The sequence below is a fragment of the Chionomys nivalis genome, chromosome 17 (genome assembly GCF_950005125.1).
Source record: "Chionomys nivalis chromosome 17, mChiNiv1.1, whole genome shotgun sequence".
In the NCBI taxonomy this organism is placed as follows: Eukaryota; Metazoa; Chordata; class Mammalia; order Rodentia; family Cricetidae; genus Chionomys; species Chionomys nivalis.
Genome location: NC_080102.1, coordinates 55,715,344 through 55,742,772, shown reverse-complemented (window position 1 = coordinate 55,742,772; position 27,429 = coordinate 55,715,344). Strand labels below are relative to the sequence as shown.

The window sequence follows — 27,429 nt, the reverse complement described above, 5'->3', positions numbered from 1 at the left end:
CCGGGCTGGGGGTGGGGTTCGCCGCACATCTCCTGTCGCCGTCGCGGCTTCCGGTGCTAGGTGGAGGGAAGGAAGGAGGGAGCCGGGGAGCGGGCCAGCGGACCAGCGTCGCCGCGGTCGGCTCGGGAAGAGGGAGGCAGCGGCCCGAGAGCCAGGCGGAACCTGCGGGGGCGGAGGTGGCGGTGGCAGCCGCGGCACCGGGAGCAGGAACAGGTTCGGAGATGGAGAGGGAAGGCGGGTCCGGGCAGGGAAGAGGCTGGGTCAGGGTGGGAGCCGAGGAGCCCGAGGGCCCCTGCCGTGGTCCTGCCAGCACTGCCTGGCGAGGTGCGGTGGACACTTCTCGCAGAGCTGGGGGCGGGGGCTTCCCAGCCCCACTCCTGCCCCCGCAGCTGAAGGACGCCTAGCCGGGGTGGGGGCGGGGGGCGCACGCAGATTTGTCCTCCGCCTCGCCCGAGGGGCGACCTGGAGCTGCAGAGGTGGAGCTTTCGAGGGTTGGGGTTGAGGGGAGCAAGCTGGCCAGTGGGAGGTGATGCGGGGGCGGTGTGGCTGTTTGGATCTTTTCCTTCTGTTTAAGGGCTGTGAGGAATGCTGCCTTTTCTCCCCCCCCTCCTCCTCCCCGCCTGAGCTTTAGGGGGACCAAAGAAAAGCCTTACTGTGGTTATTCTCCCTCACCCATCGTGAGGCATGGGGACTGGGGTTTAGCATCAGGGCCTGCTGGTGGAGCACCGCTGTGCACTGTTCTCAGGGAGGTTGCTCTCTGCTTTGGGATGTTGGAAAGGGCAGGTTGGGAAGAGGGCAGCAGGTGGGGAGAGGGTGGAGAGGAGTCTGGAGAAGGGGGAGGGGGTACCCGAGCTAGCTTGGAGGAGAGAGGTGGGGCCTTCCACCCCCAGGCGAAGCGGGGGCGGTCTCACTGGAGGAGGGAGCATCTTGTCACTGGCCCTGAGTTTGTGTCTTCCAATCCGCTTTCTTTCTCTAGGAAGTACCAGGATTCCCGGAACAGAAAATGAAACCATTGCTCACGCCATGAAGGGGGAGGTGGGGAGGTAAAGTTCCCTATTAAAACCGGCCACTTGATTAGTTAAGTGGTAACTCTCTTTTGGAGAGACTTGTTCCTTTTTGGGGTTCTATTTCTGCTGATCTCTGGGTCCCGGGGAATGTGGTGGAGGAGTGTGTGGCCAGGAGTGAGAAGAAAATAGTGAGGTCATTAGGATGAGGAGAAAGGTAATGTAAAACCTGTCTCCGCTGCCGTTGGGTTGGGTCACCCGTGGTCTGTGGCATGAAAGTTTTATTGGGAGGAGGATCTGCTGCGGGAGTCTGATTGCTTGACTCGTTGCAACAGGATAGAATCTAGTCTCTGCATACCTCCATCTCTGTCCCCAGTCAGGTAGATGGAGACTGGCTTTGCTGCCATTTTGTCTTCAGCCTGTTTTGGGGTAGTCTCCCCCTGTCTGGACAGGCAGTGGTCTTCTGCGTATGGGCCCTGAGTTTGAATAAATGGTTAAAGCTAATTTTAAGAAAGGCTCGATCGGCTTAGGTTCGTCTTTGCACGGTGTGAATCTTCCACCTTGGATGCATCTGGAAAAGGAAGGCTCCCGTGTGTCACCTATTCAGTCTCCTGCCGTCTTGCCAGTTTTCCTTTGCTGCCCCCCCCCCCCTTTGAGACAGGTTCCTCTGGGTAGTCCCCTTGCTGACCTCAGACTCACAGCTGCCTGCCTCTGTCTCAGGAATGCTGAGGTTACAGTGTGAACCCCCACATCAAACTCTTACTTCCTTTTTTGAGACGTGCACATAGGCTAGGAGTGTGGACATCGGCAAGGTTTCTAGCTGTAGTTGAAGGAAAAGGGAAGGAAGGCCAGGTGTGGCGATGGAGACCTGTAATCTTGGCACTAGGAAAATGCAGCGGGAGGATGGAGGTGTCTGTCAGCCTGGGTTACATAGCAAGACTATGATCAGCAAAACAAAACGTGACATATTTGGAGATAGTCTTGTCAGGTCTTAAGGGTGACACTGTAGTGTGTTCATCACTCCCTTTACAGTATTTATGATGAGAGAAAGTGGGTTAAAGGACAGAGGCCATCTCTGTTAATTAGAAGGAGGAACTTCTTCAAAAGCAGGTTTGTTAAAGCCGAGGTAACTGAGAAAAAGTGACTCTGCTTCCTCCTATAACTTCAGAAATAGATACCAAGATGCCTGAGAGTCAGAACGTACCATTATGGTGAGAGGTGTTTTTAGAGACAGAATGATGCAGAAGTTAAAGGTGGTCTCTAGGATCACACAGTGGGGGTGGGTTCATCTCCTCTCCAGCTGTTTTATTGTATGCAGTTGGTAAAATTGCTTTTTCTCAGTTTCATCTCCTTGTGTGTAAAGAGGTAATGGTTGTGGTGAGGATTAAATGAGATCAGAGTACTGAGTGTTGTGTGAGACCCGCACCAACACGTGTTACTGCTATTAATAACCCGCCGTAGTGATAGCGATGACATGAACACTCAGGGCTGCCTTAAATGAGAGAAGGTTCACAAAAGAGGGGCTTGGTGCCTGTGAGGAGGGACAGTTGTTCAGGGACTTCATACAGTGTCTTATAGGTGGCTACATTCCGTTTTTCAGTATCAACTTGTAGAGGCAGTTCTTGCTGCTTAAGCAGGAGGTGAGGCTGGATCAGGATGGGGCCCAAAACAGTCATCATGATTGTATCATGTCTATGGGTGATTGTTAGAAAAGTCACTGTAGCCTTGGTGAGGTGTGAGGTGGTTCAGTGAGTTCAACTCTTGCTGTTAAGCTTGAAGACTTGAGTTTGAGAGAACTGATTCTTTTTTTTTTTTTAATATTTATTTTATTTTATTTTATTTTATTTCTTAGGTATACAATATTCTGTCTGTGTGCATGTCTGCAGGCCGGAAGAGGGCACCAGACCTCATTACAGATGGTTGTGAGCCACCATGTGGTTGCTGGGAATTGAACTCAGGACCTTTGGAATAGCAAGCAATGCTCTTAACCACTGAGCCATCTCTCCAGCCCCCATTTTTTTTTTTTTTTTTTTTTTTGAGACAGGGCTTCTCTGTAGCTTTGGAGCCTGTCCTGGATTAAAGGCGTGCACCACCACTGCCCGGCAGAGAACTGATTTTTTAATACATTTTTTATTGTTATTTATTGAGCTCTACATTTTTCTCTGCTCCCCTCCTTGCCTCTCCCCTCCCCTCTTCAATCCTTCCCCAAGGTTCCCATGTTTCCAATTTACTCAAGAGATCTTGTCTTTTTCTACTTTCAACTTCCCATGTAGATTAGATCTATGTAACTCTCTCTTAGTGTCCGCATTGTTGTCTAAGTTCTCTGGAATTGCGGTTTGTAGGCTGGCTTTCTTTGCTTTATGTTTAAAGACCACCTATGAGTGAGTACATGTGATAATTGTCTTTCTGTGTCTGGGTTACCTCTCTCAAAGTAATGTTTTCTAGCTTCATCCATTTTCCTTCAAGCTGTCGTTACTTTTTTCTGCTGTGTAGTACTCCATTGTGGAAATTACCACTTTTTTTTTTATCCATTCTTTGATCGAGGGGAATTTAGGTTGTTTCCAGGTTCTGCCTGTGACAAACAAAGCTACTATGAACACAGTTGAGCACATGTCCTTGTGGCACAATTGAGCATCCTTTGAATATATACCTAAAAGTGGTATTAATGGGTCTTGAGGAAGGTTCTTTCCTAATTTTCTGAAAAATCGCCACACTGACATCCAAAGGGGTTGTACCAGCTTGCATTCCCACCAGCAATGCCGAAGTGTTCCCTTTTCCCCACAACCTCTCCAGCATAAGTTGTCATCAGTGTTTTTGATTTTAGCCATTCTTACAGGTGTAAGATGGAATCTCAGAGTTGTTTTGATTTGCATTTCTCTGATGACTAAGGATGTTGAACATTTCCTTAAGTGTCTTTGAGCCATTTTAGATTCCTCTGTTGAGAGATGAGAAATGATTCTTACAGCTACTTTCTGGCCTCCAGACAAAAATGATGTACAAAGAATTTGTTAAAAAAAAAAAGAAAAAGAAAGAAAAGTCTATAGCTGGGTGTGATAAATAAGGCATAGATGTAATCCCAGCACTTGGGAGGCAAAGGTAGGTGATCTCTGGGCATTTGAGGACAGCTTGGTCTGCAGAGCGAGTTTCAGGACACCCAGGGATGTTAAACAGAGAAACCTTGTCAGACAGCAGTGGTGGCATGTTCCTTTAATCCCAGCATTTGGGAGGCAGAGGCTGGAGGATCTCTGTGAGTTCAAGGCCAGCCTGGTTTATAGAGCTAGTTCCAGGACAGCTAGGGCTGTTACATAGAGAAACAAAAAAAAAAAAAAAAAAAAAAAAAAAAAAAAAAAAAGGGGGAGGAAAATGGGTGGCCCCAGAGGAGTTGGCCCGGTGGTTAGAACTGGCTTGTTGCTCATTTGGAGGACTGGAGTTCAGTTCCTAGCACCCACATCAGGAACTCACAACACCTGTAGCCTCAGTTCCAGGAGACTCAATCTCTTCTGGCCTCCTGGGCACTGTGCACACGCACGCGCGCGCGCGCGCGCGCGCACACACACACACACACACACACACAGTTTCATTAAAAAACAAAAGGGTGAGCTGGGCAATGGTGGCGCACGCCTTTAGTCCCAGCACTCAGGAGGCAGAGGCTGATAGATCTCTGAGAGTTCGTAGGCCAGCCTGCTACAAGAGCTAGTGCCGGGACAGGTTCCGAAGGTTTCTTGAAAAGCCAAATAAATAAAAAATAACTTTTTTTTTTTAAAAGAAAAGAAAGGATGGGGCCTAAGAGATGGCTTATCAGTTAAGAGCACTCGCTCTCATAAAAGGATCCAGGTTTGGTTCCCAGCACCTGTATCTCTTTAACTTCAGTTCCAGGGTGCCTGATGTCTTCTGCCTCTGGCACCAGGTGGGCACATGGTTCTTGTATGTTCATTCAAAACATGAATACAGGGCTGGAGAGATGGCTCAGTGGTTAAGAGCACTGCCTGCTCTTCCAAAGGTCCTGAGTTCAATTCCCAGCAACCACATGGTGGCTCACAACCATCTGTAATGAGATCTGGTGCCCTCTTCTGGCCTGCAGACATACAGACAGAATATTGTATACATAATAAATAAATATAAAAATAAATAAATAAATATTGAAGAAAAACTTTAAAAAAAAAACAACAAAACATGAATACACACGAAATAAAATGAATAAATCTTTTAACGGTAGGATTACAGATTTAGCTCAGTTGGCTGAGTCTTCCTTGACACACATGAGCCTCATGTTCTGGCTCTGGGCTGGGTATAGTGCCCCACACCTTTGAGAGGGCAGCAGGAGGATCAGAGTTAAAGATTCGGCTAGAAAGATGTTTTAGTGGTTAAGAGTATAGGCTCTTTTTCCGGAGGACCTGGGTTTGCTGTCTAGCATCCACATGGCAGCTCAAAACCATTTGACTCCAGTCCTAGGCCATCTGATACCCTCTGGCTTCTGCAGGCACCCAGCATAAGCTGGCACATAGACATACGTGCAAGCATACAATAAATACATTTTTAAAAAGATTTTTATTTATTATGTATATAGGTTTCTTCCTTCATGTATCCTGCAGTACAGAAGAGGACACCAGATCTTATTACAGATGGTTGTGAGCTACCATGTTGTTGCTGGGAATTGAACTCAGGACCTCTGGAAGAGCAGCCAGTGCTCTATTCCTCTGAGCCATCTCTCCAGCCACCAATAAATACATTTTTTTTAACAACTTCAGGATCATTCTCAGCTACACATTACATTTGAGGCTAGCCTGAGATAAATGAAATGAGACCCTGTTTAACAAAACAAAAAAATCTGACTGGGAAGTAATGGCACATGCCTTTAATCCCAGCACTTGGGAGGTAGAGGCTGGTGGATCTTGCTGAGTTCAAGGCCAGCCTGGTCTACAAAGTGAATTTCAGGACAACCAGGACTGTTGGACAAAGAAACCCTGTCTTAAAAAACCAAAACAAGGGCTGGAGAGATGACTCAGAGGTTAAGAGCACTGGCTGCTCTTCCAGGGGTTCTGAGTTCAGTTCCCAGCAACCACATGGTGGCTCACAATCATCTGTAATGAGATCTGGTGCCCTCTTCTGGCCTGCAGGTAGAGCATTGTATATATAATAAATAAATAGATCTTCAAGATAAAACCAAAAAAATCTGAACAGTGAAGGTCACTCATTGGAGGTTATTGAACGTCCCGGTTGAATTTACAGATTTAAATATTTAGTTTTCTGGTAATTTAGGATCCTTGTTGACTTTTTTTTCTTTTTAATTTTATGTGCACATTTGTCTGTGTTAGGATGTCAGAGCTCCTGGAACTAGAATTACAGAGAGTTGTGAGCTGCCATGTGGGTGCTTGGAATTGAACCCAGGTTCTCTGGAAGAGCAGCCAGTGCTTCCAACCATCTAGCCATCTCTTCAACGCATAGTTTTATCCTTTTAAGAATGCCCATCTCTGAGTATCTGTTTCCCAGTACATTTTGTTAAGGTCCAGAGATTATGGTGTCTGTAGTTCTCTGTCAGCACCATTGGGAGGGCTGTGGTGAATTGGAGTAGAGAACTAATGAAGCACTTCTTTAATAGAAGAAATTGGAGTGAAGGCTTCCTTGGACATGGTGACACACCTTTAGTCCCAGCACGGGGGCAGAGGCACGTGGACCTCTGAGTTTAAGACCAGTCTGAGTTACACAATGAGGCCCTACTTACTTTTATTATTAATTTTTATTTTATATGCATTGGTGTTTGGGAACTAGAGTTGCAGAAAGTTGGGAGTTGCCACGTGGGAGCTGGGAATTGAATCTGAAACTTCCACCAGAGCAGCCACTGAGCCATTTCTTCGTCATTGAGACCCTATCTTTAAAAAAACCAAACTGGGGGCTGGAGAGATGGCTCAGAGGTTAAGAGCACTGGCTGCTCTTTTAGAGGTCCTGAGTTCAATTCCCAGCAACCACATGGTGGTTCACCACCATCTGTAATGAGATCTGGTCTCCTCTTCTGGTGTGTGTGTGTGTGTGTGTGTGTGTGTGTGTGTGTGTGTGTGTGTGTAAAGAGAAACCAGACTATCAATGAAGGCTTCAGGGACCAGTGAGACAGACAACAGTCTTATCCCTGTGGTTCTCAACCCATTGGGATATGAATGACCCTTTCACAGGGATACCTACGACCACCAGAAAACACAGATATTTACACTGTAATTCATAGCAGTAGCAAAATATTATTATCGAAAATAAGGTTGAGGGTCCTCACAACATGAGGAACTTTATTCAAGGGTTACAGCGTCAGGAAAATGAGAACCACTGACTTAGCAGGTGAGGCCCTGAAGCCGAGCCTGAGGCCTGCCTTTGAGTCCTGCACCCATCTGGTGAAAAGAACCAGTGTTCAGAAGTTGTGTTTAACCTTCACGTGTGTGACATGGCGTGCACCTGCCCACATATGCCATGTGTACATTAAGTGACAGTGTACTACTTTTTGTTACAACTAGGTAGATGGTTCAGCAGTTCCTTCTGGGCACCTACATTGGGCATTCTAACCCTCAACTCCAGCTCCGTGTGACCCAAGGTTTAGTCTCTTCTTTCACCTACATCCACCTGCATGCACGTTTAACTCCCCTGGCCAGTGGTGGCCCTGCACACCTTTAATCCCAGCACTCAGAAGACCTCTAGAAACAGACTGATCTACAGAGTTCCAGGACAACCAGGGTTACACCCTGTCTTAAAAAAAAAAAGTAAATCTTTGAATTTTTTAAAATTAATTTATTATTATCTTTTAATGGTGTTTTGCCTGTGTATTTGTCTGTCTGTGTGACGGTGTTGGATCCTGGAGTTACAGACAGTTGTGAGCTTGCTGAGAATTACACCCAGGGTTCTCTGGAAGAGCAGTCTGTGCTCTAACCATTTAGCCATCTCTCCAGCCCCTTCTTTGAATCTTTCTTTCCTTTATTGGTTTTTAGAGGCAGGGTTTCACATTCTTGTGAATGTTTACATTTAAAATGAATTTAGGATGCAAGTGAGCTTTTGTTTGATGTTGAAAAATTTGTGGTTAGCTTTAACCAAGTAGTTGAAGATGTCTTTGAACTGATGGTCCTTCTGCCCCCATTGTTGTAGTCTTGGGATTGTGGGTATGTGTAACCACCCCTAGTTTATTCAGTGATTGTGATCGAACCCTTGACCTTGTGCATGCCAGGCAAGCACTCCACCAACTGAGGTATGTTCCATTCCTGTAATTTTTTTTTTTTTATTAAATCATTCAGATTTCACCCTAAGTAGAAGTCTAATACATAAAACGTTTTATTGAGAAAATTGGGCGGTATGGTAATGGGGTAAGTGGGGACAATCCAGAACCTTTGTATGTGTGGTTTCTCTTCACACGCAGCCTTTTTTTGTTGTTTTGTTTTGTTTTTCAAGACAGGGTTTCTCTGTAGCTTTGGAGCCTGTCTTGGAGCTCGCTCTGTAAACCAGACTGACCTCGAACTCACAGAGATCCGCCTATCTCTTGACTCCCGAGTGCTGGGATTAAAGGCGTGCGCCACCACTGCCAGGCCCCTAGGCAGCTTTTGAAAGTTAAATAGGACCTTTTCTTTTTTCCTTGGCTTTAAAAAAAATTATTTTTTATTCATATGAGTGTTTTGCTTACATGTCTGTATGTGCACTGTGTATATGATGCCTGGTGCCTGTGGTCAAACGAAGGTGTCAACATCTTTTGGAACTAGAATTATGGATGCTTCTGAGCCACCATGTGGATGCTGGGAGCCAAACCTGTGTTCTCTGCAAGAGTAATAAGTGCTCTTAACTTAGCTGACCCAACTCTCCAACTCCCTTTTTTTTAAATTTAGTGTGTGTGTGTGTGTGTGTGTGTGTGTGTGTGAGCGTGCTTGTGCGCACGCGTGTAAGTCAGATAACTTGTCCTTTGTCTTCTTCCCCCATGTGGATCTCGGGTATTGAACTCAGGTTTTCAGATTTGGTAGTAAGTGCTTTTGCCTAATGAGCCATTTGTATCCACACCCTTTTTAGAGAGGGTTGTCTGCAATCCAGACTGCTCTAAATTTGTTAGGCAGACCACAGTGGCCTGATTCTGCCTCCCGTGCGCTATGATTACAGGTAGATACCATGCCTGGTATCTGGGCAGCCTCTTGGTCTCTTCCAAGGAGCACTAGGGATCTGAGAACATGGAAACCACATCTCAGTTTGTCACATTCAGGAGGAGGACTGGGGGCCACAAGTGGATTATTTTCTGTCCTGACACTACAAATGTTTTGTCATCCACAGTGGGACCATTTCAGAAAGTATGTCAGTCACTAGCTGTAGGTCAGCCCTAGTGCTTTGTGCTAGGACGGGAAGCCTGTGGCATAGCCCCTGCTGATCGGGTTCCTAGTGCAGGAATTCCTAGCCTTTTTTCCTGTTACGGCATGCACAGAAGATACTAGAGCAGCACCTAGAAACCCGAGCTGATGGGAGGCACTGCAAGCCCTGCCTAGGCGCCCATTGGCCTCGTGATCGGTGTCTCCAGCTGACCTGGAGTGCATCAGAGGCACTTTGCAAAGCTTTATCTCTGCAAAGTGAAACAGGCAAGTGTGGCTAAACCACATTTTTCTGTTTCTTTAGGAAGAAAAGACTCATTGTAGTTTGTCAGTGTTCGACAGCGTGCGTGTCTGTGTCCCACCTGCCTGTTGTAGTGCGTGGGCAGAAGAAAGCGTCTGATCTGGTACTGGAGCTAACACGTGATTGTGAGCCTCCATGTGGGTACAGGGGATTGGACCTATGTTCTCTGGAAGATCAGCCAATGCTCTCAACCACTGAGCCATCATCCCCTTAGGTGCTGCTGTAAATGGCCTTGTCCAGATTCTGGCTTCTGTTTGCCCTGTTCACTGTGAACTCCATCTTTCCCTGTATTGAAGTCAGATTGACTTTATTAAGGTGTTGCACTAACTGTGCAAAGTTACTGTTACCTTTCAGTGATTTTTTTTTTTTTTTTTTTTTGTAATGAGGAAAGCATAGTGTTTTGGCTCTCCACGGCTGGAGATAGGAGCAGTCATAGGGTACCTGGACTTGGGCAGTTGTAAACTGTACAGATTGTAAGAAATAAAGCAGGAACTGATGAAATGGCTCAGCATTGAGAACACTTAAGTGCTCTTCTAGAGGGTTCAGATTTGGTTCCCAGCATCCCCATGACAACTCTCAACCGTCTGTACCAAGGAATCCAACTCCTGTCCTTCCTTGTATCTGGTACCTGGTTTCTTGCAGGTACCAGGCATGGTCATGGTGCACAGAGTACAGGCAAACAGCATGCATATAAAATAAGGCAAGTGCCGCCATAACCAGCTGTTTAAAATTTCTTAATAATTAACCCCCCCCCCCAAAAACAAACCCTAACAGAACGGAGCAGGCTGAAAGTTTGGACAGGACAATGCCCCAGGATGTTGGGGAATACAGGTGAGTGCTTTTCATCTGGTCTTATTTTGTCTGACGAGATCATTGCTTTGGGGAGTGGGGTCTGCCTGCTTCTGACTCCTGAGTGTTAGGATCACACTCGGACCTTGACCATACATACTTCCATACTGAGTCTTCACTTCTTTACAGGTTGAATTTGGGAAAAGCTTCCCCAGGAGTATGAGCCTCTATCAGACAAGGTGGTTGGGTCCCTTCTAGTTTGTTGTGGCCTCTGTTGGATTTTGTTTTACTGGAGGATTCTCTTTTATCTTTTTTCCAACTCTGGCCTGAACACAAGCACAACCATTATCAGAGGGCACAGTTTGAGATCGGATGTTTTGACTTACACCAGGGTCATTATTGATAGTCCATACAATAGGTACTTTTATTTACCTAAAGTCTTAATTTGACCTTTCTCTAGGCTTTAACCTTTTTTGGGGCAGGGTTATTAATGCTGGGTCTCAAACCTAGGACTTTACGTATCCTTTTATATATGTATTTTTCAAGATAGGGTTTCTCTGTAGCTGTAGTGCCTATCCTGGAACTAGCTTTCTTATAGATCAGGCTGACTTTGAACTCACAGAGATCCATCTGCCTCCCAAGTGCTGGGATTAAAGGTGTACACCACCACCACCTGACTATCCTTTTTTTAAAAAGTTTACTATTGCTGGATGACACACACCTTTAATCCCAGCACTCATGAGGCAGAGGCAGGTAGGTGGATCTCTGAGTTGAGCCAGCCTGGTTTACAGAGCTAGTTCCAAGACAGGATACAAAGCTACAGAGAAACCCTGTCTCGTAAAACAAAAACAACAAAAAAAAAGTTTTACTTATGTGTCTGTGTGGGTCTTTGTGAGTATAGAGCGCATGTGTGAAGATATCCAAGGAAGCTGTAAGAGGCTGGAGCAGGTGTTGCAGGTAGGTGTGAGCTAATTGACACGGGTGCTGGGAACTGTCTGAGCCGTCTCTTGAGCCCTTCATGTATGCTAAAGCCAGTGATCTCCCATTAACCTGCACTCCAGCTCTCCCCTGTTGGTATGGACCTTCCTCATCGTGCCCGATGCCTGGTTACTTGATTTATCCTACTGATGTGTCTGCTTGTCCTTCCTGACTGCTGGTTCTGCCTGTTACAAGTCTGTGTGTGCTTGTTTTTATCAATGAAGCAGAGTTGAGATCTAATAAAGATTTTAACATAGGGTTAAGTACAAGGGCTGAGGCACTCAGTAGAAAGTAAGACACAGGTCAGTATGGGGCTTGGGCTTCTCAGAGAAGAGTTCCTTGTGTTTTATTTTTTGAGACAGGGTCTCTCTCTCACTAACCCAGGCTGGGTTCACCTCATAGTGGTGTCACCATACCCAACTAGAATTTATTCTTTGAGAGGGAGGGTCTTATGTATCCCAATGCTTATGAAAGTAGCAATAAAAATGATTAAAATAAGCCGGATATAAAAGGCACCTACTACCTCCATGAGGTAGAGTAGTAAAGTTACACATACAGAAAGTATTTCATCTTACGCTGCTGGTTTATCATGGAGGAAACTCAAGGCAGGAGCTGATACAGTTGTGGAGGAGGGTGCTTACGAGCTTGCTCCCACTGCTTGCTCAGCCTGCCTCACAGCCCAGGACCACCTGCCCAGAGGTGGCGCTGCCCACGGTGGACTAGGACCTCTCACTCCAGTCATCAGTACAGCGGCCTGCAGAGCAGTCTGCAGTCTGATGGTGGCATTTCCTCCCTTGAGTTTCCCTCTTCAGAGATGAAGATAGCTTGTGTCAGCTGACAAACTCACCAGGCTTGACAACCTGAGTCTGAGCCGTGGGACCTGTGTGGAAGGAACTACTTGTTAGAAATTGTCCTCTGGCCTCCACGTGCCCCACAGTGAACACAAACCCCAAAAGGACCACCGTTGCGTGGCGGCGTGGAGAGAAGAGGCTTCTTCCTACAGTGCTGGAATTAGAAGCCAGGGCCTTGTGCGTACAACATACAAGTGCTGCATCCCTAGCCTGTGAGCAGGGCTTTGCTTTTGTTTGGGTTTTTCTTCAAGACATGGTTTCTCAGTGTAGCCCTGGCTGTCCTCCTGGAACTCAATTTGTAGAGTAGGCTGACCTTGAACTCACAGAGATCCACCTGCTTCTGCCTCCTAAATGCTGGGATTAAAGGTGTGCACCAGCACTGCCAGCCTGCACTACCACCGCCCAGCAGTGAACAGGGACACTTGTTTAACAAGGGCCATTCATTTCACTTGGGAGAGTTGAGGAAGCTCTGGAGGTGGATTGTCGGTGCACGTAAAGCCATTAAACCGTATACTTGGAAACAAAATGGGAAGTTTTAGTTACAAGTTTTAAAAGAAGTATAAGGCCAGAACCAATTTATTTCTTTTTTTTAATAATTTATTTAAATTTATTTTGTATGAATTGGTGTGAAGGTGTCAGATCCCTGGAACTGGAGTTACAGACAGTTGTAAACTGCCATGTGGTTGTTGGGAATTGAACCCAGGTCCTCTGGAAGAGCAGCGAGTGCTCTTAACCACTGAGCTATCTCTGCAGCCCCTGTTCCTTTTTTTAAAAAAGTTTATTTACATTCCAGCTGCAGTTTCCCCTCCCTCCATCTCTCCTCCCAGTCCCCTCCCCCCAACTTTTGTTCCGTTTAATCCATTGGCTAGTCATCAAAGGACCTATTCTTCCACTTTCTGTCCCATCTAGTTTGTTTTTATTATTCTTATTTGGGTGGATGGCTGTTGTGAGTTCTAAGGTAGTGTCTGCCTGTAGCCTACGCCGGCCTGTACACTGTGGTCCTTTATGTGTCTTAGCCTCTCAACAACTAGAGCTCTTAATGTGTGTCCTTTAAGATTATTTTATGTGTGTAAGTGTTGGGACTGCATGTTGTATGTGCAAGATCTGTGCCTGGAACCCATGAAGGTCAGAATGAGGTATCTCATCCCTTGGAACTACAGACAGATGTGAGCCAAGCCACTGTGAGTTCTGGGAACTGAACTCGGGTCCTCTGCAAAGCCACACGTTTTCTTTAACAGCTGAGTCTGACCATTAGGGGTTTGGAGCTGTGTTTTACTTGAAACAGGGTCTCACTATATAGCCTGGCTCATAACCTTTCAGCTGTGTTCTAGCCTCCCAATTAACCTTTTGAATTTTAAAAATTACATTTATTTTTCTGGTGGTGGTGGTGCACTCAGGAGGCTGAGGCAGGTAGATCTCTGAGTTCAGTGCAAGTTTCAGGTCAGCTAGAACTACACAGAGAAACCCTGTCTTGAGTCCTCTTGAGTTCCACACACACACACACCAAATTGTATTTATCTGTGTGTGTGGTAGACCGCAGATGTCATGGTACACATGTCAAGGTCAGAGGATAGTCACAAGGAACCTGGGGGCTAAACCCAGGTTGTCATATTTAGTGGCAAGTGTGTTGACCTGTTGGGACCTCTTTCTCCCCCCTATTCCTTTCTGCATGGGAATGTGGGGTGTGTGTGTGTGTGTGTGTGTGTGTGTAGTCTGAAGGACAACTGTGGGTACCCTTAAGAATGATTTGCGTCTTTTTTGAAACAGAGTCTCTTGGCCTGGAGTTTACCAGTTAGGCTTGGCTGGCTGAGCAGGTGAATCAAGAGTCTTCCTTGTCTCTGCCTTGCTAGCCTTGGGGTTACAAGTGTGTACCACCATAGCTGGCCATTTCACGTGGATTCTGGGGTTCCAACTCGGGTCCTGTGCATTCAAAGCAAGTGCTTCAGTGACTGAGCCATTCCTTAGCATGAAATTTGTTTGTTTTCTCTTGGAGACAGTCTCTAGTCCAGGCTGTCCTTAAACTCTTGGCAGTTCTCCTGCCCCAGCCTCTGGAGTGCTGAGATTACAGGTGTGAGCTGCCACCCCGGTTTAACGTCTCATCTTTGTATATCAGCTGAAGGCTGGGCAAGAGAACACTCGTGTTCTTTTAAAAGGTTGAAGAAAGCATTCTTAGATGCTCCCAGGAACTTCCCCCGCATCTTACCGAGGTCATTCTCCTTTCCTTAGAGCTGAGGAAGAGCCTTCTTTGCTGAAATACATTTCATATTCTTTGTCTCCACGGTTTTACACGGAGTGGGGTTTGACTAGAAGAAAGGGGAAGAGTGGTTCTGGAAGAGGCAGCCATCTTGGTTCCTTAGTGCCAAAGGAATTAGTGCCCAGTGAATTCTGTCATAATGATGTTTCAAGTCCATCTCATCTTCTGTTGCTACCTCTTGTTACCAAGAACCTAGTTTTACTTATTTTTTATGTATATGCATATTTTGCCTGCATCTTTGTAAGTGTACCATGTGTGTGCGTGCCTCTGAAAGCCAGAAGAGGGCATCGGATCCCCTGGAACTGGAGCTAGGACAGTTGTGAGCTACTGCATGGGTGCTGGGAACCCTAACTACTTTCAACCCTGGCTAAGAATTTTGATTTCTCGGGCTGGAGAGATGGCTCAGAGGTTCTGAGTTCAATTTCCCGCAACCATATGTTACGTAGCTCACAACCATCCATAATGAGACCTGCTACCCTCTTCTAGCCTACAGGCATACATGCAGCAGAATATTGTATACATAATAAATAAATCTTTTAAAAAAAGAATTTTGACTTCTCATTTGTATTGTTGTACTTCTTACATGCTTTTTTGCTTTCAGTTTTGTGCTCTTTTAGTTTACTTGTGAATCTGCTATTAGAATGGTCTTTCTAAAGTATTTGATCATACTACCTTGCCTATACTATAGCTTTTAAGGTCCTTCAGGATCTGTTCCCACCTCATCTCCCCACGACCATCCCTTGTCACTTCCATTTGTTCAGTAAAGTATGTGATCTGTGACTCAGATCTCTATGCCTTTGCACATAGGGTTCCTCACATCCATTCCCACTTGACTACCTGGTGGCTACTGTTTCTCTTTCCTTAGAGAGTTGTGCAGGTGTGACCTGAGATTTGCGTCTGGGAATTACCCCTTACTGCTTTGTCTTTTTCATGGACTGACCTGTAACTTGCTGTGTGGCCAAGGATGAACTTAAACTTGTAGTTTTCCCTCCATCCTCAGGGTGCCAGGACTATAGTAGTGCGCCATTACATCCTTGGTTTGCGTCCTGGAATTGAATGAACTCTTTCTGCAGGGTAGGCAAGCTCTCGACAGCTGACCATCCTTAGTTCCCTCATCCCTGTTCTGTGGACGTTTTAATGAATCACTGATAACAGACAAAAGAAGTGATTTCTTACACATTACTAAGATATCAATCGGATCTTGCATTCTAACTTAAGTGTTCTTACGACAAAACTTAAAATTTACAGATGTCTTCAGGCATGGTGGTACATACTTTAACCCCAGCACTTGAGAGGCAGAGACAGGAGGATTTATGCGAGTTCAAGGCCAGACAATTCTATATAGAGAGACCCTGTCTCAAAATCAAAAAGATATACTTAAAAATACGTTACAGCTTCATAGACCAACTATTCTGGAGACCAATGCAGGCTTACTGTGCCCTAAACTATTGGTCTTTTGGTTATCAGTGTTTCAGATAGCATTTCTTTTTCTTTCTTTCTTTTTTTTTAAATATTTATTTATTTATTTATTATGTATACAATATTCGGTCTGTGTGTGATGGAGGAGTTACTTTTATTTAATAAAGAAACTGTCTTGGCCCATTTATAGGCCAGCCCTTAGGTGGGTGGAGTAAATAGACAGAATGCTGGAAAAAAGAAGCTGAGTCAGGGAGTCGCCATGATTTTTTTTACTTTAGACAGACGCAGGTTAAGATCTTTTCTGGTAAGCCAGCTTGTGGTACTACATAAAATATTAAAAATGGGTTAGATTAATATGTAAGATCTAGCCAATAAGAGGCTGAAACTAATGGGCCAGGCAGTGATTAAAAAAATACAGTTTCCGTGTAATTATTTCGGGACATAAGCTAGCCATGCGGGTGGCCAGGTGCCGGGGACGCAGCCCCGCTGTTCATATTACAACATGTGTGTATGCCTGCAGGCCAAAAGAGGGCACCAGACCCCATTACAGATGATTGGGAGCCACCATGTGGTTGCTGGGAATTGAACTCGGGACCTTTGGAAGAGCAGGCAATGCTCTTAACCTCTGAGCCATCTCTCCAGCCCTCAGATAGCATTTCTATTAGCGATACCTCCCTTTGAAAATTACCTGGGACCATAGTTGGTTTTATCTTACCTTGTTTGGCAGCAGAGGGTTTGAAAAGTTTTTCTGCTTTCCTTTGGACCCATCTGAAGCCTGTCCCATCTGATAGGATACATGCTTGGTCCAGCTTGGACTCAAATGGGAGGAGTGTATGTGGCCGACTGGGCTGTGACCATCAGAATGCCCTTAACGGTCGAGACAGGCGTGTTTTCTGCAGAATACACAAGCCAAGGTGGCTGTGTAGGCAGCTCTAGCAACAGCTGTCTTTGCTGGGAGTGGAGGAGTAGGAATAGATGTCCTCAGGTGAGCATGTCCTCAAATGAGCCTTCAGTCAGTCCGCGTGCTTGATTGAACTCCTGGAGGGCTCCACTTTGCGCCAGACCACAGTTTTGGGCCTCTTGGCATTTTTGCCCCCAATTAACAAAATTTTCCGAATTTAAATGAGAATATTGAGATACTCTGTTAAGAGGTATTACTACTATCCATTATTTATCTTGAGTCTCTCGTTCTGTTTTCAACAGTCCATGGAACCCTGGCCATTTCGCCCTATCCACACAGGGTTCCATCTGTGTGAAAGGGAGTAACTTGGGTAAATAGGAGGACAGTTCAGGCTTTGTCTCTCCTTGCCTATCCCTCCCTTCTCTCTCCTCCTCTTCACTTCTTTCTCCTCTCCTCTTGAGACAGAGTCTCATACTCTGGGCTGGCCTCCAACCCATCTCTTAGCTGAGGATGACCTTGAGTTGATATCTCCCAGGCGTGCTCTTCCACGAATGGTTTTATGAAGTACTAGGGATCAAACTGAAGGTTTCAAACGTGCATGCTGGGAAAACGCTCTTCCGTGGCCTGCTTACTTGCGGTTTTCCTAGGAATGCATTCTGGTGCAGGGAATTGTATGGGATCAGAGAGATGGCTTGGCCCTTAAAAAGGCTAAGGTTTACAACCAAAGAGATAGTAATTGTTTGTATGGCCAGGAATTTGTGTTCTTGGCACACTGCTAAAAGCTGCTGTCACTGTCCTGGTGACACATAGTATTTCCTAGTGCATAAACAGAGGGGTAGAGAAAGTCAAAGAAGCCAGGTCTCCTTTCGAATGCTAAACCAAGCTCCCAATTACACTAAAGGGAATCATAAACCCTGATTGCTCTGGGAACATTCTTAGTAGCTGTCAAATATTTAATTAGATCTTCATCAGCTTCATTTACATATTAATGGAAAGAGGAAATTTCACCAGTTTTGCTCTGGTCTTTGATATTTCGAGACAGGGTTTCCCTGTTTAACAGTCCTAGCTCTTGTAGACCAGGCTGGCCACGAATTCAGAGATCCACCTCCCTCTGCCTCCTGAGTGCTGGGATTAAAGGCATGTGCCACCAGGGCCCGGCCTTTTGCTTTGTTTCTTCAAGACAGGGTTTGTATTGGTAGCCCTGGAACTCACCCTGCAGACTAGGCTAGCCTCAGAGGTGTGCCTGCACTAGAAATAAAAATGTGCGTACAGACTGGAGAGGTGGTCTTTAAGAGCACAGGTTGCTCTTGCAGAGGACCAGGGTTTGGTTCTCATCGCCCACATGGTGACTTAAAACCATCAGTAGCGCCTTTAATCCCAGCACTCAGGAGGCAGAGGCAGGCGGATCTCTGTGAGTTCGAGACCAGCCTGGTCTACAAGAGCTAGTTCCAGGACAGGATCCAAAAACCACAGAGAAACCCTGTCTCGAAAAACCAAAAAAAAAAAAAAAAAAAAAAAAAAACCACCATCAGTAGCTCCAGTTCCAGAGGATCTGGCTTACCAGCATGCCATGCATGCAGGCAAAACCCGCTAGAACTCCCGTAGCTCAGACTGGCATCAAACCTGATAGGTAGCTGTGGGTGACCTTGAACTTCTGATCCTTTTGCCGCAGCCTTTTTAAAAAATGCGTTGTTTTGCATGCATGCATGCATGTATGTATGTGTGAAAAGTGTCAGATCTTAGTGTGGGTGCTGGGAATTGAACCCCAGTTTTCTAGAATAGTCATTTCCTGCCACTTACCTCCGAGTCTGTCCAAGCTTGACAGCACATTTTATTAACTATCAGTATATAGATACCAATCCTACTGGACGGAAGAAATGATACAGGGATATCTCTAGTTGAGGCTCAAGTCAGTATGTATAACGGAGCGTTCATAGTGATCTAGACAAGGGAGTGAAGACAGGCCTCAAGTGAATAAAGGATATAAGTCGTGCAGTGGGGATTGCATTTTAATTAGGGAGACAGTTATGTGCCAGTTTATAAGAAAGCAAGCTTCACACGGCAGTACACACTGCATGAGAAGCTCACGGCTTTCGGGGACCTTCCAAGGGCATACTATGGCGAGGACGCAGGTGTCGCAGCTGCTGTTTCCCAGCCGCCCTGTGTCAGCCTTACAGTGCTCAGACTAGAGGCACATGTCTCCATGGTCAGCTCTGAATGGTAACCAGCATGCCAGTTGAGCAGAGAAGCAGAGCAAAGGGTTATTACAGGTTCTGAGCAAGGCTACTGATTTTCCCTTCCAGCTATGATTCTTGCTGTCATTTAATCAGTGCTAGTCTGGTCATGAAGGACAGTGGGAAATGTATGACATAAGTTTAAGATTTCAGCCAGAGGGGGCTGGAGAGATGGCTCAGAGGTTAAGAGCATTGCCTGCTCTTCCAAAGGTCCTGAGTTCAATTCCCAGCAACCACATGGTGGCTCACAACCATCTGTAATGGTGTCTGGTGCCCTCTTCTGGCCCGCAGGCATACACACAGACAGAATATTGTATACATAATAAATAAATAAATAAAAAAAAAAAAAAAAAGATTTCAGCCAGAGCCTAATAACAAACCTTCAACAGATATCACTTTGATCCCAGACATGGAGGTTTTCTTTGTCATGGTACCAGAAGTCCATCTGCCTGCCGTTGCCACGGTTGTCATGTCCTGGTCTTAGCAGCTGGACAGTGTCCCTGTCATCCCCTGCCCCTTCCTGCTCTCACCTAGGAATGCACAAAAAGCCCTAGACCTGACTGGATGAGTTGGCGCAAGAAGCGTGGCAAGGCTGGCTATGGTCATCATGGCTGAGGCTGAGCTAAGCCTTGTCTCTAGGATATGAGCTTCCTGGGTCAGAGGCAGGACTCACCTGGGGAACCTCCTGGCTCGTTAGTGGGTGTCTGGGGATGTCTGAAGATGAAGCCCTCTATTGCATTCATTGTTTGTTTTTTATTTTTGGACAATCTAGTACTTTAGTCTCCAGGCCGCAATCTGACTTCTATGCACTGGTCTGGAATTTGCTACAGACGAGTAGGGAAAACAAAACAACAAAATAAGCCTGCAGAAGTTTTCAGGCTTGCATGGTTTACCTTGTGAGAAGGGCTCTTTGCCTTCCACCTTTCACACTGGGTTTAGATGCACTCTGTCTTGACCTGTTACTTTTCCTTCCGAGTTTGGGGTGTATGTGTCCCTGGTTTCCAGACTCCAGAGAATTCCAGCAGCTGACTATGATGATTGCTGAATAAGCTGCCTCTGATACATGCCTTCTGAGATACAGAGAACCGTCTGGCATGGGTGGCTCTGAACCCCCAATTCAAATTGTTTCAGAATTGTGTTTATAAGTGGTAGGGCACACCTATAATCCTAGCATTTGGGAGGTAGAGACAAGAGGATCAGAAGTTCATCTTAGGGAACTAAGACCCTAACGCATACATTTTAAAGTGGCTGGAGAAATGATTCAGTGGTAAAGATACTTGTTCTTGCAGAAGACTTTGGGTTCGTTCAGTTCTCAGCACTCATAGCAGCTCACAACTGATCATTTCTTTTTAGAGATTCTTTACATGTTTTATTTATGTGAATGCTCTGTGTGCATGCATGCCTGCAGGTCAGAAAATGGGCATTGGATCCCATTATAGATGGTTGTGAGCCACCATGTGGTTCTTGGGAATTGAACTCAGGACCTCTGGAAGAGCAGCCGGTGCTCTTAACCATCTGTCTAGCTCCTTTCACAACTGTTCATTACTCCAATGAACTCTGATGCCTTCTGTGGGCACAAGGATGCACATGGTGCAGACATATATGCAAGCAAATACTCATGCCTAAAATAAAATAAATATAAAAATAATAAAACATTTTTTTTTAAGTATTTGTTTGAGGGTTGGTTTGAGAGGTGGTCTTGCTGTTGAACTGGCTTGGAACTTAAGATTCTTCTGATTCCACCTCCTGACTGAGGAAATTGTAGGTGTGAGCTAGCATGTGTCTCAGGTGCACGTTTCCGTGGCGGTCCTGTGACTGGAAAGGGGGTGAATGCATAGGTGCATGAGTTCTGTCGATAGCAGTAGCTGGAATGGGCGTGTTGGTGTCTTACATCTTTAACTGTGGTTCTTCTGTTCTCCTTGTCCTTAGCAGACGTGTGTTAGGTGTCTGCTGTGTTCAGTGTGTGAACGTTCAATTTGCTGAGCTGGAGGTGAGACTGATAGAGACCTTAGGAGTTAACTGTTGAATTGCACCAGGCATTGTTGTACAAGGCTGCAAGGGCTTTTAGGTTTACTAAAAGGGAGCTTGAAGCAAGCAAAGGTTTTGAACAGAAGAACCACATGACCTTAATTAGCTTCTAAGATCACTCTGGCTGTTTTGTGGAGAACAGGCTTAGGGGTTAGGGAAGATGCAGGAATGAGATATCACCTCATTGCAGGTGACCTTGTGGCACAGCTCTCCTTGGTGGGCTGCAGAGCCGTGCAGAGCTTCCCCACATGCCCAGCTCAGTATGCAGTTGTGAGGACAGAGCACATTGCAGCAGCTCAGAGTAGAAAGGATAGCTTCTTCCATTGCAGTCGTGCTTGCTGATTTCCTTCCTCGTCTACGTTAGTGTGGAAGGAAATCGAATTACAGTTGGAGTCAGGGAAGGAACTGTTCTTGACTAGAGCAGAGTGTAAGTAAACCTTGGGAACCTAGCAAGCCTGAGCCTCGGCAGGAGTCGCAGAGAGCCACTCCTCATTCCAGTTTCCTCCGCCCTCTTCACAAGTCAGGGTAAGGTTGGTGGAGGGAGAGACATAGATGGGTTTGTGGTGCTTTGGGGTGAAACAGAGAACATCAGAACTGAAATTACTTTAGAAATCACCAGGTAGAACGGTCTCTATTTTTAGGTTCAGATCTGCAAAGATGAAGTAAGCAACCTCCCTAGAGTCCCTGCTGTAGGTTACTGGTGTAGCAAGGGCCCTGCATGTCTCCTGCTTTGTCTCTGCTCTCAGAAGTTCAGTCTGTGTGAGTTGCCTTGGTATTCGTTGTCCCTACCTGGTGCTCGACCAGTAGTGAATGAACTCCAGCTGTGACTTTGGCAATGTCTGTGAATCTCAAGTCCTTAGAAGCAAATGATGGTAAAGCGTTTCTATTTCCTTTGTCTAGGATCAAGCTCTTCATACCGAGAACCAGGCTAAAACCAGACCACCACTGTCCCTCCCTGGGTCCCACTGACTTCAGAAAGCAGCTCCTGTAACCATGGGTAATATCTTTGGGAACCTCCTGAAGAGCCTGATTGGGAAGAAGGAGATGCGCATCCTGATGGTGGGCCTGGACGCTGCCGGGAAGACAACCATCCTGTACAAGCTGAAGCTGGGGGAGATTGTCACCACCATCCCCACCATCGGTAAGGGCAGGCTTGTCTGCGGGCTGAGGGAAGGCTGGAGGCCTGCTCAGGGCAAGTCCACACACCTCATGGGCTTCAGAGAGAGTGTCTGTTTAACTTACTGGCAGGTGCTGGAGCTGCCGTTTGCCCACCTGCCCTGGCCCTCCCTGATGCGGGAACTTCCGCAGCCTGGCACTCAACAGTTGCCCTTAGGCATTAGAGTTGGTTTGTTCTCTGTGATGTTTGGAAAGCAGGTGAAGGGCTTTGATGTTCCTGCCAGAGGCCTGGAATTGCTTTGGTTTAGATCTTCAGTGGCGATCTTGGTTAAGACCTGCCTGCTCAGAGGAGAACATTTGCTGCAAACATGGGGCTGTGGTCATCATCCTGAGGCTTGGGGCTCCAGCACTGTAACTCATGTCTCATTCTTTTCTCCGCCTCTCAGCCCCACAGCTTAGTTTAGATACATTGCCCAGGCAGCTGTGACCCTTCTCATCAGACATCATTGTTTTTGATTTCTTTTTTTTTTTTTTTTTTTTTCTTTTTTGGTTTTTTTCGAGACAGGGTTTCTCTGTAGCTTTGGTGCCTGTCCTGGAACTAGCTCTTATAGTCCAGGCTGGCCTCGAACTCCCAGAAATCCACCTGCCTCTGCCTCCTGAGTGCTGGGATTAAAGGAGTGCGCCACCACCGCCCGGCTGTTTTTGATTTTTAGATTTTCCTTCGTGTGTGTGTGTGTGTATAACATACATACTTATTTCTATGTGTGTGTTTAGGTTTTGCCTGTATGTATGTATGCACCATATACGTGCATGCCTAGTGTCCATGATACATAAAAGAGGGAATCAGATCCCCTGGAACCGTAGTTTGGGATGGTTGTGAGCTACTCTGGGTACTAGGAATTGAGCCCTAGCCTTCTGCAAGAACAGGTGCTTTTAACCACTGAGCCATCTTCCAGCTCCTTTAGATTTTCTTTTAGGCTACCCAGGTCAAGGATTACCAGGTCCTAGGACCTTAAGCTTTCTTTTGTTGGTGTCTTGTCCAAAGCTGAGAAGAAAGAAATGGAAGGAAACTCACTGGGTGGTCACTATTTCTAAGTTGGGGTTGGAGGCCAGTGGCTATTGACATTTTCTCTCCCAAAGGGTTTAATGTGGAAACAGTGGAATATAAGAATATCAGCTTCACAGTATGGGACGTAGGTGGCCAGGACAAGATCCGGCCTCTCTGGAGACACTACTTCCAGAACACCCAAGGTATGGCAGACGAGCTTCCTGGGGTTGGCATTGCTTTGCTGGGTTTGTGCCATGTTGTGCGTAGCCAGCCCTTGCCCTGGATGCAGCTCCTGGAAGTGGAGAAAGGGGACGTTGTTTGGTGGGTATGGTGATGGGGAAGGAGACATCTGTTACCTCTGTGTGTTCCGTGCTCTCTCTGCTTCTCTAGGCTTGATATTTGTGGTTGACAGCAATGATCGGGAACGAGTAAATGAGGCCCGAGAGGAGCTGATGAGGATGCTGGCAGAGGATGAGCTCCGGGATGCTGTGCTCCTTGTGTTTGCAAACAAACAGGTGAGCTGTCTCCCTTTTCCTAATTTGGGAGAGAGCAACCTGACTATAGGAATTGTGGAGCCTTGGGGTTCATTGTACAGAAAGGCCCGTGACTGACTACTGATGTCAATTTGGTAATGTGGGAAATACAAGCAGTTGCCCCTTCCCTTGTCCATCAACCCAGGTGTATTTAGCAGCATGTAATGTGGTAGATAATAGATAAGTCCCTTGAGGATTTTTACCTTCCCTGCCGTGCATTGTAGTGGACTTAACTTTTGGCCTTCTGAATCACACGTTTATCACCCTCCTCATGGAATAGCTGTCTACTTCACTGGGTCTGGAGTTCTGGGACTGTGAGGCCTGGAGTAGCTCCTTCAGCTCTTGAGATGAAGGAGAAGGTGGCCACGTATGTGCCTTTGTTAAATGGGTTCTCTGGAAAACTTGGCAAGATTCTAAGGTGTCTCTGTGTGTCTCCCTTGCACCGCAGGATTTGCCCAATGCTATGAATGCTGCTGAAATCACAGACAAGCTGGGGCTGCATTCTCTGCGTCACCGCAATTGGTACATCCAGGCCACCTGTGCTACCAGCGGGGATGGGCTCTATGAAGGATTGGACTGGCTGGCCAATCAGCTCAAAAACAAGAAGTGAGAGCCAGGCAGCCCTATCTGACTACCCCACCCACTCCTGACACGTACCCGTTGTCTCCCTACTCCTATCTACCCCTTCCTTCCTCTTGAAAGTGTGGCCAAGGTCCTGGGTATCATGTCTACATGCCCAGCAAGAGCCTTGCCTCCTGTGCCTCCCTTCCTCCTTCCCTGTCCACTGACATGGTCGGTCCCCAACTGCTGTCCTGATGATGAATCATTCCAATTTACTGGATTTAAAACAAATGAGGCTGTTATGGTTTCATGGGGTGGTCTCCCTGTTGAGTTTCAGGAGGAAGAGTGGGGTGTCTATGTTTGCTGTTTGGCACTGGTTGCTGTACTCTTGGCCTCTGAGCCCCTTCCCTGTCTCCCTGGCCACTCTCCTCCCTGTCTTCCTTTCCTTCTACCCCCTCTCCTGTTGTACATGGAAATTGCACGGGCCTCTCTGTGTGTGCGTGCATGTGTGCGCCTGTATATACATGTATAGAGAGATATATATGTCGGGGTTGGGGGAGGGAGTGGAGGGCAGCTCAGGGCTTGCAGCGAGGACACTGCCCAGTGGAGCCTGTCATCTGCCCCTTCTGTGTTGGTGAGATAAAGGGGAGATGTGGGTGGGTCCCGTTGCTTTCCTCTCTGCAGGTGGTGTTCCTGGATGTTAGACAGATGGCGGACTCTGCAATCATCTTCCTTATATTTTTTTCTCCACCCTTGTGAGTGCAGGAAATGGCATTTATCTCTAGATGACTGTTCCTAAGGAGATGCCATGCTACGCTGCCTCGTTGGTAGGGAGGAGAGAGGAACCCACTCACTTTGATCAGTCCAGAGTGTTCTATTGGTCCTCCTCCGTCATAAGAGCTCCGAGGGAGATGGGTTAGTGGGGCCTGCATGTTGAGGGGTGGAGTGTAGTCTGTTTTCCATCTTGTTCTTGTTACTAGGAAAAGGTAAGACGTGGAGCAGTCCTGCTCCTGCTTCTTCCTCAGGCTTCTGATCTTTGGGGCTGGGGCTCCATCTGTCCTTTGTTAGATTTTCTCATCTAGTAGTCAGCTGACATGCTGAGGACTGACCAGGTGGGATAACAAGGGGCCGTGGAGTAGGGGTGACAGAGCAGACCTCAGTATCAACCCCTCTGCTCCAGTCTCTTTCTAGTGCAGGACCAGCTAGAAGTTGAGTTTCTGCTCTTGGCATCCTCAGACTCTCCTTGTGCCCTGTCCGCCTCCTTCCCGGCCCCTTTCCTCTACTTCACACACTTCCCTGAATAGGTTTGGGGAGTTGGAGTGGAGGAGACGGGACCCTGTGTGGCTGGTGCTGGGACAGTGATCGGCAGGGACCTCCCTCCGTCAGTCTTTGGTTGTTCAGATGCTGCTGCTGCAGGTCTGTAAGAGGGCACTTATTCCTGAGGCTCTGACCTGGGTCCTGATGTAGTCATTGCAGTGAAGCTGTGGCTGCTCTGTGGGCTCCTGTGTGTGCTGGCTGCGCCCTGAGCTCCAAACCAGCTGCCCATCAGCTCTCTGCTGAGGTCAGGACCCCGGGCCTTCTCCAGGAGGGCAGTTGTGAGCACCCCTCCGGCCAGGTCTCCTGCTGGCTTTGTCTTCAGCAGGCATATGGGTTCCCCAGCTTAGCCCCGCTGAACTGTGAGACGTCCAGGGGTGTCCCTCAGTGCACTTAGTGCTGTTACTAAACCCCAGATGCCACGTGGGTGTGTACTCTAGACCGCGCGCGTGTGTCTGTGTGTGTGTGTGTGTGTGTGTGTGTGTGTGTGTGTAGTGTTTGATGTGTACATGGGGGGGGCTGGGGTTCTGTTTCATTTTAAAGTGGGTTCATCACTGTCACTCAGCACTGCCCTCCACACTTTCTTGGCTGTTTCCTGATTTTTTTCCCCCACCTCGGTTGCCGCTCTGTGAACTCTGCTTTGCTTCACCGTTTGTTCACCGTTGCTGCTGCCTGTTCGTTTTTCTTTTCCTTGTTTTTGTCTTCTACTTGATTTTCTACTCTTTGTGATTGGTGAGGACTTTGTGATTGCCTCCTCTGCCACGCCCTCTGGCCTTCCCTGCTTAGATGCTAGTTCCAAGTAGGTTTTGTACATTGCTTGGTCCACTCCTCCACCCCCTACCGCAGCATCTTGTTTTTCTCAGCCTCCTGGGACCAACCTGAGGCTGAGCAGGCTGAAGCAGCCTTGGATGTTGCCTTGGTGCTGCTCCAGATATGTCCAGCAGGAGGCAGTAACATCTTGTAACATCTCTGGCTACAGAGGGAAGTAGAGGCTTTCTACGTTCCCATTCACCTAACATCTTTGGGGGTGGGATTCCATTCCATTTATGTAAATTCCCTCTCCTGCTTTTCTCAAGTTGGTTTAATTTTTGATCTTCGTTGTTCCAGCTTTCTTCCTGGGGATTCCCCTTCCCTCCACCTCCAGCGTTTGTGGTGTTACAGTGGTATCTGCAGTTCGAAAGTGGGTTTTTCTTTTTCCTTTCTCTGGAATGTAGACTGTGTATGGTTAACAACTCACCTTCTCTATCCTTGCTCAAAAATGTGGGCTAATGCAATGGCTGTGACCCTGGTTGGAAATTAAACTTGTCTCATGCAGCTCTGGAGGAGCCCTTCATGCTGTGCAGCAGCCACGCGGCAGCGGGGACATCTGTTTCCGTCCCCTTCCACACTGTTCTCTCTCTGCAGAGGTGGGAGGACGTGCTTCAGTGGGTGGAGAATAAGTCCCGGAGGAACTTAGGTTTATTGGGAACACTGACTGTGAGTCCTTTTTCCCGACATACCCAGAAGGAAATGCAGTGAGTCAGGCAGCAGAGCGTGAGCTGGGGCGGATGAACCTGGGAAGTGCGCGCTCCTGAGCGGGCTGTGTCACCACCTGTAGACACTGCAGGGCAGCGTCTCTCGGCCTGTGGGGGTCGAGCCACCCTTTCACAGGGGCCGAGTATGATACCCTGCTTAAATATTTATATCACGATTCATTACAGTTATGAAGTAGCAACAAAAATAATTTTTATGGTTGGGGGTCACTACGACTTGAGGGACTGTATTAAAGGGCCATGGCTTTAGGAGG

The 27,429-nt window shown here is 46.9% G+C and overlaps 1 protein-coding gene across 1 annotated transcript; it reads left to right on the top strand.

Annotated features, from left to right (window-relative positions):
* Arf3 (ADP ribosylation factor 3) lies at nucleotides 1–26,957 on the top strand. The gene is made up of 5 exons (XM_057791545.1): nucleotides 1–213; nucleotides 21,972–22,212; nucleotides 23,328–23,438; nucleotides 23,626–23,750; nucleotides 24,217–26,957. Exons 2-5 carry the CDS (start codon nucleotides 22,065–22,067, stop codon nucleotides 24,376–24,378), a joined length of 546 nt encoding a protein of 181 aa, XP_057647528.1. The 5' UTR covers nucleotides 1–213; nucleotides 21,972–22,064; the 3' UTR covers nucleotides 24,379–26,957.
* The last annotated feature ends 472 nt before the right edge of the window (nucleotides 26,958–27,429 follow it).